The sequence below is a fragment of the Mustelus asterias genome, chromosome 1, assembly GCF_964213995.1.
Source record: "Mustelus asterias chromosome 1, sMusAst1.hap1.1, whole genome shotgun sequence".
NCBI lineage: Eukaryota > Metazoa > Chordata > Chondrichthyes > Carcharhiniformes > Triakidae > Mustelus > Mustelus asterias.
Genome location: NC_135801.1, coordinates 105555386 through 105567389, shown reverse-complemented (window position 1 = coordinate 105567389; position 12004 = coordinate 105555386). Strand labels below are relative to the sequence as shown.

Genomic DNA, 12004 nt, shown 5'->3' with positions numbered 1-12004 from the left:
GCCGGAAGCAACGCCAAAAGATATGGGTGCTGGATTTTGCTTATAATTTTAAAACTAATGGGATAATGTTTGGGGAGGTTTAGCTCTGAGGTTAGAGAAATACAGGGATTTGGAAATGGGTAAATTTAAAGGTACTGTGTATAGCCATTAGTGGTGTTAAGTGTGATTTTAATTGCCTTTTTTGTTGAGTTTCACTGTTTAATTAAAATCACCACAAAAACATCTGGGACATCCTTCCCTGGTTTTCATATTCTGCACCCTATCCTTTTCCTTTTGCCCTATGTACTCTATGAATGGCATGTTTTGCCTGTATGGCATGCAAGAAACAATATTTTTCACTGTATCCCAGTACATGTTGTGGAGATGCCGGCGTTGGACTGGGGTAAACACAGTAAGAAGTTTAACAACACCAGGTTAAAGTCCAACAGGTTTATTTGGTAGCAAAAGCCACACAAGCTTTCGAGGCTCTGAGCCCCTTCTTCAGGTGAGTGGGAATTCTGTTGTGACAGTAATAAATCAAATATCCTTCCTCACATTATACTAAATGACAATTAAGAGGAGGCATTCCAAGTTCCCCTTCTGGGATTTGTATACCCTAGCATTTAATATCAGCTATGCTCTTAATAGGAGTTACGAATGGCGCTGAACATTAAACAATCATCAGCAAACATCCTCCACTTCTGATCTTATGATGGAAGGAAAGTCATTGATGAAACAGCCAAAGATGGTTGGGCCTAGGACATTACCCTGAAGAACTCCATCAGTGGTGTCCTGGAAATGAGATGAATGACTCTCCACAAATCATCTTCCTTTGCGCTAGGTATGACTCCAACAGGTTTCTCTCCCTGCCATTGCGAAGCACAAATCTTTCACAAAAGTTACTAACACTAAAATCAGTGATAAATAAAAAACACCCAATAGGCTAGTGTACTATACAGAATGTGGTACCACGTAACAGGATTCAGACTCAATCTCCCAGTCTGCTGACCTCCTCCTCATCCATTCATTCTTTTGTAATAAAGCCTGAAGCCCAGGTACCTCCTCAATGATAGAGAGAGATCAAAGAGACAATCATCCAGTGATTGGTCTCATTTCCCCTCCCGCCTGCTTCTACTGCATGGTATTAGCAGATGTCCAAATTGCTCCCCCTCCTTATTGATTAGATACAAGGATTGAAAGAGGAAAGATAGCCATAAAAAATTACAGTGGTGAAATACATTGAAAGAGTAGGAAGATTCTAGGCTTAATCCCCAGTATGAAACAGAGATGTCCAATTAGTTTGGTGTGAAGATGCCGGCATTGGACTGGGGCGGGCACAGTAAGAAGTCTCACAATACCAAGTTAAAGTCCAGCAGGTTTATTTGGTATCATGAGCTTTCGGAGTGCTGCTCCACTCACCTGATGAAGGAGCAGTGCTCCAAAAGCTTGTGATACCAAATAAACCTGTTGGACTTTAACCTGGTGTTGTGAGACAATTCGTTTGAGAACAGGAAGGGAGAGAAATCATTCAGATACTCTGCTCCCACTTGCTATATGTTGCCTGGTGGTGTAAGTGTGTCTGTGACAGTGTTAGGAATAGGCAGGAAAAAAGTTGGTCATTATGGTCCCAATGGATGAACTGGTAGTTGTTTACGTTCAAGCATGAAGACTAATAGCCACGTCAACATAACTGAGGACTACCTCCACCAACAGAATTACCTTAGACCACAAGGACAGAAACTGGGGAGGAGTCTGGAGAGAGGAACTACCAGTGACATCCAGTGGCCTAAAATTTACATTGCATAAACTTTTATATTTCACTTTGTAAATAGTGGTGCGTTTTCAACTACACTGTTCTATATTTGTTATAAATTGGCTGCCTGAAAGACTCTCAGCAAGTACTCACAGTATGCAGATTCAAGTTCCGAAGCGTATTCTTCAATTTATTGTAATTTTTTCCAAGAGGAATCTCAGTCTTCAACCATGGAGGTAATCGTAGTCTAGAATATAACATATATTGTAAAAGTGTATAATTGCACAAATTTCATCCTCTTTAACACTGAGCTCTCCAAAGGACCATGTGGTGGTGCTCCAACATCACTGTGACAGAGGCAGATGTGGGCTAATCTGTAATCTATAGCAACAGTTCTGTCTGGAGTAGGCTTGTCTAACATGCGGCCCATGGGCCACATTCCAGCCTGCCAAGCCTCTGTATCCAGCTCATGGATTCACTGTTCAAAATACAGGCAAATTCAATGAAAGATCTGCCGGAGCTGTTCTGCCAATCACAGGCCATTTCTCTCCCGTGTTTGCTGCCGATAGCTTCAAAAAGCCTAACAGCAGCAAATTTGGAAGAGAAACAGTTTCTGATTGGAGGAGCAGTGTGAAGGTAAGTGGCTTCTCTTGCTTTCACAACATGAACTCTCAGTCTTTGGCTGCACTCCCTCTTGCTCTATCATACAGGTACCGGCCCCTTAAAGAAACACAGAGGTCAAGATGGTGGAGCAAGCCAGGCAGGCCATGAAGAACACCAGTTGCAGCAACAATGCCTGCCCACCTGAGACATCTGGAGTTTCTGACAGAGTGGAGTGAGGAAGCTTATCTTGGCACCATCACAGCCAACAAAATTCCTCCTTGGCAGTATAATCTCCAAATTTCCAGTTCCCTGGAAGGGAGTGAGTGAGTCTGTGCACGTGGGTGGGTGAGAGCAAGAACCCTGAGACTGGGAGTGATCTGGACACACTCATATCCTTCCTCTCCTCCCTCCCCAAAAACCTATCCACAAAGCAGGCCAGGAAAGGAGGAAAACACAGTCTGAAACGCAATCCATTTCCATCCCCCACTTTCACATGAATTCCACTGAGCCTAGCACAGTGTATGCCACTAGAGGCAGTGTTAGTTACACACCACTCTTTAGCTCAGCCCTGAACCCTACTCAAATAACAAAGAACAAAGAACAGTACAGCACAGGAAACAGGCCCTTCGGCCCTCCAAGCCTGTGCCGCTCATTGGTCCAACTAGACCATTCGTTTGTATCCCTCCATTCCCCGACTGCTCATGTGACTATCCAGGTAAGTCTTAAACGATGCCAGCGTGTCTGCCTCCACCACCCTACTTGGCAGCGCATTCCAGGCCCCCACCACTCTCTATGTAAAAAACGTCCCTCTGATATCTGAGTTATACCACACCCCTCTCACCTTGAGCCCGTGACCCCTTGTGATCGTCACCTCCGACCTGGGAAAAAGCTTCCCACTGTTCACCCTATCTATACTCTTCATAATTTTGTACACCTCTATTAGGTCTCCCCTCATTCTCCGTCTTTCCAGGGAGAACAAGCCCAGTTTACCCAATCTCTCCTCCTAGCTAAGACCCTCCATACCAGGCAACATCCTGGTAAACCTTCGCTGCACTCTCTCTAAAGCCTCCACGTCCTTCAGGTAGTGCGGCGACCAGAACTGGACGCAGTACTCCAAATGTGGCCTAACCAGCATTCTATACAGTTGCAACGTCAGACTCCAGCTTTTATACTCTATACCCCGTCCTATAAAGGCAAGCATACCATATGCCTTCTTCACTACCTTCTCCACCTGTGCTGCCACCTTCAAGGATTTGTGAACTTGCACACCTAGGTCCCTCTGTGTTTCTATACTCTTGATGGTGATCAGGATTTAGGCCTAGGCTCTCTCTTTAGCCCCGGGCTCTCTCTTTAGCCCCGCTTCTTAAGCAAAAAGGCAAAAAAGGTTTTATTGATTAGTTTTGCTGCTTGATAGTTTTTAATGGTCATTTTTAACAATTACTTTTTAAAAATATATGTTTAATGTTGTTCTAGCATATTTTTGTTGTAATTTGCTCATTGACCTCTCGAGTGAGAAAAAAATTGAAATGTGGTCCCTCACACAAACCCTGGTCTGGAGCTCTCCCACCAAGAGGATAAAATACCAATGGAAAGCCATACTGCAGCAATTGTGCACACTCCCTGCATCCAATCATAAGGCTTCACACAGACAGATGTTCGAGAAAGTTTGCTTATTCCCCCATCTTTTAGTTACACAGAGAAGAAAATAGCAAAATAAATGTTTTGGGAGCGTACTCTTTGGGGACAAACTATTTTCAAGGTCCTTTAGAAGAAGATATTAACTAGAGCATTTAAAAAAAATATTGAGATCCCTGCTGTCACGGATACACTCCAATTAGGCCTCTCCTCCTGCATGGCTTCTTCACACATGTCACTGATGAAGATTATCCCTATCCATTGCACAGCAGCTGCACAAGAAACAAGGAATGTCTACAAATTTAGATGGTCTGAATCAATCTAGACCCACCCAAACTATGTAAACCACATTATTGACTGGGGAACACATTCAGGAGCTGGAATCGTGGGCATGTTTCCCCTTTATCCTTTTGAGTTAATGTACAGTTAAAAAGTGGTAGTTTATATATCAATTCACAGATCAATTGGTTAAATACCTAGAAATCTAGGATGCCACACTCCACTTACAGTGCAGCTTGCATTACATTAAATATTTCTTGAAACATGCAACCCGAGGAATTTTACACGGGTGTCTGCCCAGGTGTACTCTAAACTGTGGCCTTTTCCCAATGAATCTACGCTGGCTGCCCCAGGCTTCAGTGCATCCCTCAAAACATAGTCCTTGCCCTTGGAACATACCAGTTTACAACTCTCGGGTCATGGACAGTTCCTCACGCTCAAGACCATCAAGTTTCAGGCAACCAAAGAGAATGTCAAAGTCATGTTGGCATTCCAGCAGCAGTTGATATTTGTGTTGTCTACAATAGCCATAGAATCATGTAACACGGAGCTGCTCAGGATGAACCTCGACAAAATCCACTGCATCTCTTTCCAGGCATTTTTTTGCGAATGCACAATACAGCAGGTTAGTTTAGAGCACTGAAGCCGATGGCAGCACTCCAACCACTTTCCCTATTCAGATGAGCTAACTCAATGTAGCGCAAGATTTGACTTGGGATCTTTATGGTTTCTACAGCTCCGCTACTCAGTCAATAAACTTGTTGAGCTTTTAGAGGAGCAGCTGTGTGTACTTCCGTTCAAAAATGTCCACTTTTAAATCTTGATTACTGGTGTCCTACAAAGATCTGTGCCTGGGCCTCAACTATTCATTATACACATTAGTGATTTAAGTAAAGTTAATAGAGAGCCATATATCCAAATTTGTCAAAATAAAACATTTCTGGTATAGTGGGCAGTGTAAGTGGGTGCATAACATTCCAGAGAGACCTTGATAAATTGAGTGAGTGGGCAGATTTCCACACAGTTATACTTGATGCCACCTTGGTGGGGGAAGTGAGGACAAGGAGAGAAAACCTTATAATCAGAGCCAGGATATTGCAGAGAAATGCTTTCCTATATTAGAACAGTGACTACACTTAAATACTTGATTTGCAATGTCCTATAGAAGTAAAGGCACTATATAAATGCAAATCTTTATTTTGAGATCGGTAGAGGTCAAAGATATTTAGGGGTCCATGTAAACCAAATGTAATACTCAGGTACAAATAATAATCAAAAAGACTAATGAAATGTTAGCCTTTATAATTAGAGGGCTAGGTATAAAGCGGAGGTTTTGTTACAGCGATACAAAGCCCTGATTAAAACACATCTGGAGTGCTTTGAACAGTTTGGTTACCACACTTCAGATAGCAGATGTTGGCCTCCGAAGCAGTGCAGATTCACCAGAGTTCTCGGGATTAGATTATGTGGAGTGATTACATAAAGTGGGCTTGTATTCCCTGGAAAATTGAAGATTAAATATTGATTTGATTGAGATGTTTATGATTTTTAAAGTAAAGAATATCTGTCTTCCCACTGGTGGGGGAAGTGAGGACAAGGAGAGATAACCTTACATTCAGAGCCAGTCTATTGCAGAGAGAACTTAGGGAACACTTCCTCCCATAAGGGGTGGTAGATATGTGGAAAACATTCCCAAAACAAAAGCAGTAAATCCTAGCTCAAATTGATTTCAAATCTGAGATTGACAGACTTTTGCTAGCTAAGGGTATAAAAGAATATACAGCCAAGACACGAGGATGAAATTAAGTTGGAAATCAGCCATGATCTCAATAAATTGCAAAATAAATGTTCAAGAGGCTGAATGGTTTACTTCTGCCCCATATGAGAGGCATAGACATGGTGGATAGTTAGAGACTTTTTCCAAGAGTGGAAGTGTCAATTGCGCGGGGGGGGGGGGGCACAGGTTCATGGTGAGTGCGGGCAAGTTTAAGGGAGATGTGAGTGGGAGGAAGTTTTTCACGCAGAGAGTGGTGGGTGCCTGGAACGCACTGCCAGAGGTGGTGGTGGAAGCAGACACATTAGCAACTTTTAAGAGGCATCTGGATGGGTACATGAATGGGGAGGGAATAGAGGGATATAGATTGGACAGAAAGTTTTTTTTAGCTTAGTTAGGGCATAGGGCACAGGCTTGGAGGGCCGAAGGGCCTGTTCCTGTGCTGTACTTTTCTTTGTTCGTTGTTCTATATCTTCTCCTTTGTGTGTGATCACTGTGTGTCGCCACACCACCACCCCATCCTTTTCTATTTCTTAATTGCAGTTCATCCATAATAGCCCAGATTTTGCTGTCAGTGGTGAAGCAAGGGTACTAGTCATTCATTACACTCATTCATTTCCCACAGACTCCTGCACTGAAGTGATTCGAAATCTATTTCAGCATGTGCCCCTTACAAGAAATCTGGGAGCTGTGTGAATTGGGCAAGCAACAGTGTACCTCTTTAGCCATTCTAATTGAAGAATTCTTAATGAGCAGCCCAGAGTCTAAACAAAGAAGTGTAACTGGTAAAAGTTAATTTCTGCACAGCGGCCTTGTGTGACTGTGTGGAGTTTGCACACTCTCCCCGTGTCTCCCTGGATTTCCTCTGGGTGCTCCAGTTTCGCCCCACAGTGCAAAGATGTGCAGATTAGATGGATTAGCCATGCGAAATGTGCGGGGTTACGGGGATAAGGTGGGGAAGAGGGCTTGGGTAAGGTACTCTGACAGTGCAGATTCGATGGGCTGAAGGCTGCATTGTCGGGATTCTATGACTCACTGGTGGACAGCACACTTAGCAGCAGTAAATAAACCATTCATTCCATTAAAAATTCACTTACACTAAAGTGGACAAACTAACTTTTTCTGGCATGTCTAGTGTATATTCAGTGGGGAAATACAAAACACATTCCAATGGTGAGTCTCTCAGTGAGAGATTATTATAATGAATCCTCTGCAGAAGTGGGGCAATTCAGATGGCACCTTAATGATTTTTGTATTTAACTGCATTGCAAGTTGCTGTAAACATTCACGTTAATAATGGTGAGTGCCAATATCCTCACTTGTTATCTATAGCCAAACAATCTGGACTATTGTTTTTTTTTCAGTTCTGAGGAAGAGTCTGTACTAAAAACATCAATTGATCTTTCTTTTCTCTACAGAAGGTGATTGGCCCACTTAGTGTTTCCAGGGTTTCCTACGCTTGTGTTTACACTTTTTCTAATGCTTGTTCAAAAGATGCTCAAAATTGTACCTTTCTCCTTTTTGACGCTTCAGGTTGCCCTTATACTCTTCCCATGATTTCTTGTCTGACAATTCGCCGGATATAAACTCCTGCAGGTCAGGCCCCTCTTTTAGGAATTGCTTCTTTTCATCTGGCAGTGTACTGAAAGCCCTCAGCTGGCTACAGGCGAGACGAGCAGAGGCCTGAAATATGTCATACAAATAAGAAAGGTTCCAGATTTTAAAAATCTAAAGGTTGTCTTGATGAACCAAAGTTATACAGCATAGACATGGGGAGGATTTTACAGCCTTGCTCGAGTGAGACTGGAAATTTCCACCCGAGGTTGACGGACATTTCCATTGTCTGCCCCTTGCCTGCTCCAATTCCATGGCGGGCCGGGCGGTAGACCTCTGACGATATACTTTACACAGCATGACTCAAACAAATAGAGTACAAACCATTCCACAGGTTATCAAACCCACGCAAACTACGTGCAATTCACTCCGCTCAACCCATTACATTTTCTAAGGAGAAATTCTGCAACGATCTTCTATATTCCCCTGGTCAGAAGCTCAATTAAGCCAATCTGTAGGAACTATCCACATTAGTCATTCCTTACTAATAAGAAATAAAAACAAAAAATGCAGAAAAGCTCAGTAGATCTGGTAGCATCTGTGGCGATAGAAGCAGAGTTAAATTTTGAATCCGTGCGATTCTTGTTCAGAGGTCTGAAGAGACATACGGACTCGAAACGTAAATACTGTCAGCTCTGAAGAGTCATACAATGTTTCTTCCTCCACAGATGCTGCCAGATTGCTGAGATGTCCAGTATTTTCTATTTTTATTGCAATTTCCAGCAATCGCAGTATTTCTTTTTTTTTGGTCATTTGTTGTTGCTGTCTTCTTCAGATGAGATTTTTCCAACATTCTGGAGAAATCATAGCACTCCATAATCACCACAAATAGTGGGGCAACAGTTTAATCCACTTCTACTGAAAAGCCTTTAGAAACCAACTTATAACCTGCTATCCTGCTCGGAGATCTTCCTTGCCTATCCATGAATTGCAAAAGAATCTCTAGTAATAAAAAACGTTTGGAATTTGTTATTTGAAATTTGAGGATGCTACAATGTTGACTGCCAGTGCAGTGTCTGAATTATGTCGGTCCAGATTTGCATGAAAGAAGTTTGGAAAAAGAAAAAGAGCTAGCTGCCAGAGACAAATACAAGACAGCATCAGTGGAGAGAGAATAGAGCCAATGTTTCGAGTCAGGATGGGTCAGTTGTTTTTGTTTCAGATTCCAACATCTGCAGTATTTTGCTTTATACAAGAAAGAATCATGCTCAAGAAAGAGATATACCTGTAGCCAGATTCCATCACCCTATGAATAGCTGTCCAGTGTTGGAAATGTTTTACTGTATCCACCAGCTTGGTCAAGATGCCCATATAGATGCTAAAACACTGCTGGGGAGTGTGATTCACCTTCACAACACTCAGGATTACAAGATTAAATGAATGTAACCCGCACCATCTCTCTGTTACACTTCTTCCACCATTTCACTTTGCTATATCACAGTTATTGCAATGTTTGAAACAGACTGCGGCATTGTCTGCATCTCATAGATGCAGATTAGTAGTTAAATCTGCAGACCACCCAGGTGAAAAGACATTGTGTATGTCTAAATCTCTTATTTGCTAAAGGGAAATGTGTACAGCCAGTAGCAAAGGAATACTTTGGTTGGAGGAATGGCAATCATGAGATATGAGGAATAAAGCTCCAGGCAGGCTTGCCAGGGAAGCTAAGAGATGGAGAAGTTGGAGCCTTCTATCACACGGGCCCTTTAGACCAACTGAGGCTATGCCCTGCTGCAGTACATTGTAAGATATTGTTGCAGGTGTTACTGCTTCTGACGGTAATCCAGCACACAGGCATCAGCATGGCCCTTTCAATGCCAATATGGGGGTGAGCTTGTGGCCTTGTTTGGTTGGTAATGGATATGAGCAATGACACCAGAAGCAGGTCCTGCAAGGTCAAGTTCACTGGGACAAATGCCACCTCTATCCTCAAGGGCTCTATCAGTACTACCCCAGCCACAAAAATCATAACCTGAAGCAGTAAGAATTTATATATGAACCTTCTTTTAGTGTGTGTAAGGAGTTTTGGATAAAAAGGATAGTCACGATGATTAGTACTAATCAGTCACAACAAAGAGATAGAACTAATCTTGGTTTATTCCTGTTATCCCTCTTATATTGTGATCGATGTTTGCAACAGTCCTCTCCCAGAGTTGTCAGATATAATATGTTCAATGTTGTCAGATATAATATTGTCAGATATAATATGCTCAATGTTAGAACGCAAGGCAAATGCCAATGAAGGGCTTTTATTGCATCATGCAGATGGAGAGTACTTTTCCATTGGAGAAAGGGTGCAGAGGAGATTCACCAGATGGTTGCCTGGGCTGGAGCGTTTCAGCTATAAAGAGAGGTTGGATAGCCTGGGATTGTTTGCATTTCCACTCCATCTGACGAAGGATCAGTGCTCCGAAAGCTTATGGCATTTGCTACCAAATAAACCTGTTGGACTTTAACCTGGTGTTGTGAGACTTCTTACTGTGTTCACCCCAGTCCAACGCCGGCATCTCCACATCATTGTTTGCTTAGAGCAGAGAAGGCTATCGGGCTGTACAAAATTATCAGGGATGTAGTTAGGAAGAAACCTTTCCCCTCAGTAGAGGGGTCAATAAACAGGGGACATAGATTTATGTTAAGGGGCAGGACATTCAGGAAGGATTTGAGGAAAAACTCTTTCACCCAGAGGTGGTGGGAATCTGGAACTCACTGCCTGAAAGAGTGGTAGAGGGAACCCTTACCAAAGGGAGAGTTCATCATTTTAGATGCAGAGCTCCTTTTAAATTGTCAACTAATTTCCAAAATCCACAGTTTTAAAGTAGCGGAAGTAATACCCAGCCAAAACAGTTTTGCAGAATCGCACTCCTGCATAACGTTCACCTCTCAATCTTTCTACTAGTGGAAGACCATACAGGTTCAGCATTGAAATATAGAAACTAGAAACAGGAGAAGGCCATTCGGCCCTTTGAGCCTGCTTCACCATTCATCTTGATCATGGCTGATCACTGAATTCAATATCCTGATCCCCCTTTCCTCCCATATCCCTTGATTCCTTTAGTCCCAAGAGCTATATCTAGTTCTTGAAATCAGACCTTTTGGCCTCAACTACATTCTGTAGTGAATTCCACACATTCACTCCCTCTGGGTGAAGACATTTCTCCTCACCTCAGTTCTAAAAGGTTTACCCCTTACCCTCAAACTATAACACCCTAGTTCTGGACTCCCCCACCATTGGGAATATTCTTTCTGAATCTACCCTGTCTAACCCTGTTAAAGTTTTATAAGGTTCTATGAGATCCTCTCTCTCTTCTAAACGCCAATGAATATAATCCTAACCGCGACTTAGTCTCTCCTCAAACGACAGACCTACCATCCCTGGAATCAGCCTGGTAAACCTTCACTGTACACTCTCCACAGCACGGACATCCTTCCTCAGATAAAGACACCAAAACTGCACACAAACTCCAGGTGTGGGCTCACCAACACCCTATACAATTGCAGTAAAACATCCCTATACTCAAATCCTCTCGCTATGAAGGCCAACATACCATTTGCCTTCTTTACTGCCTGCTATACCTGAGCACTTACTTTCAGCAACTGACACACAGGGACTCCAAGGTCTCGTTGAGTGGTGATGATTTTACAGAGAGCATTGGGCCATTTAGACTCACCTGTCACTGAACTCAAATGCAGCTAGCGAAGCTTTAGGACCACAAGAGGAAAATTTTAAAGGGCAGAGTTAGCCTGTAGGCAGTCTCTCCAAATCCATTCCAACTTGCCATTCACAAATACTGTTTTTGAGGGGAGGATCTAAACTAATCGCAATTGTCAACTTATCACCGTGACTATTTTTTTAACCTAAAGTTCTTAACATTTGTTGTATAAATTTTTACTGCTTTAGTGACAGAAGGTTGTGGGATATGTGGCAGGGATGGTGATGGAGCCCCCAAGGTGGTACTTACCTCAGTGACAGATACCCTTCCACTGGGTCAAGCAATAATTAATTAACTGGGATTACAATCTCCTCACTGTGTTAGATGTGAGTTTGGCTTCCAGTTACATCACTCTTTGCACCAAACGTCGTTTCTATTCAGTCTTTTACCGCACACGGTCTGGAAAATGCTGCACACACGGAGCAACTGATAACAGAATGAAATCAAAGTTCAAACGCCGATATATGGCCAAAAACTCGACCTCATTTATATTCCCTCCCCCTCTTTCAGTCACTGTGGCCGGTAGCCCGCAGAGGCCCTAGTCCCGGCGTTATCCACGGGCTCTGGCTCACCTGTGCTAGCCGGCGCCCAACAGCTGAGCCGCAGGCCGCTTGCAGCAGCTTCATGTCGGCCTCAGCGACACTGCCGGCAACTCCA

General features: G+C 43.0%; 1 protein-coding gene across 1 annotated transcript in view; it reads right to left on the bottom strand.

The window, feature by feature from the left end:
* The window catches only part of lias (lipoic acid synthetase), a 39910-nt gene extending 27911 nt beyond the window's left edge, over positions 1-11999 (bottom strand). The window contains exons 1-3 of the mRNA XM_078216208.1: positions 11920-11999; positions 7534-7706; positions 1886-1979 (exon numbers count right to left, since the gene is read on the bottom strand). Coding sequence (XP_078072334.1) covers positions 1886-1979; positions 7534-7706; positions 11920-11973 — 321 coding nt within the window. The 5' untranslated portion in view covers positions 11974-11999. The remainder of the gene's footprint in view (positions 1-1885; positions 1980-7533; positions 7707-11919) is intronic.
* Positions 12000-12004: the final 5 nt, after the last annotated feature.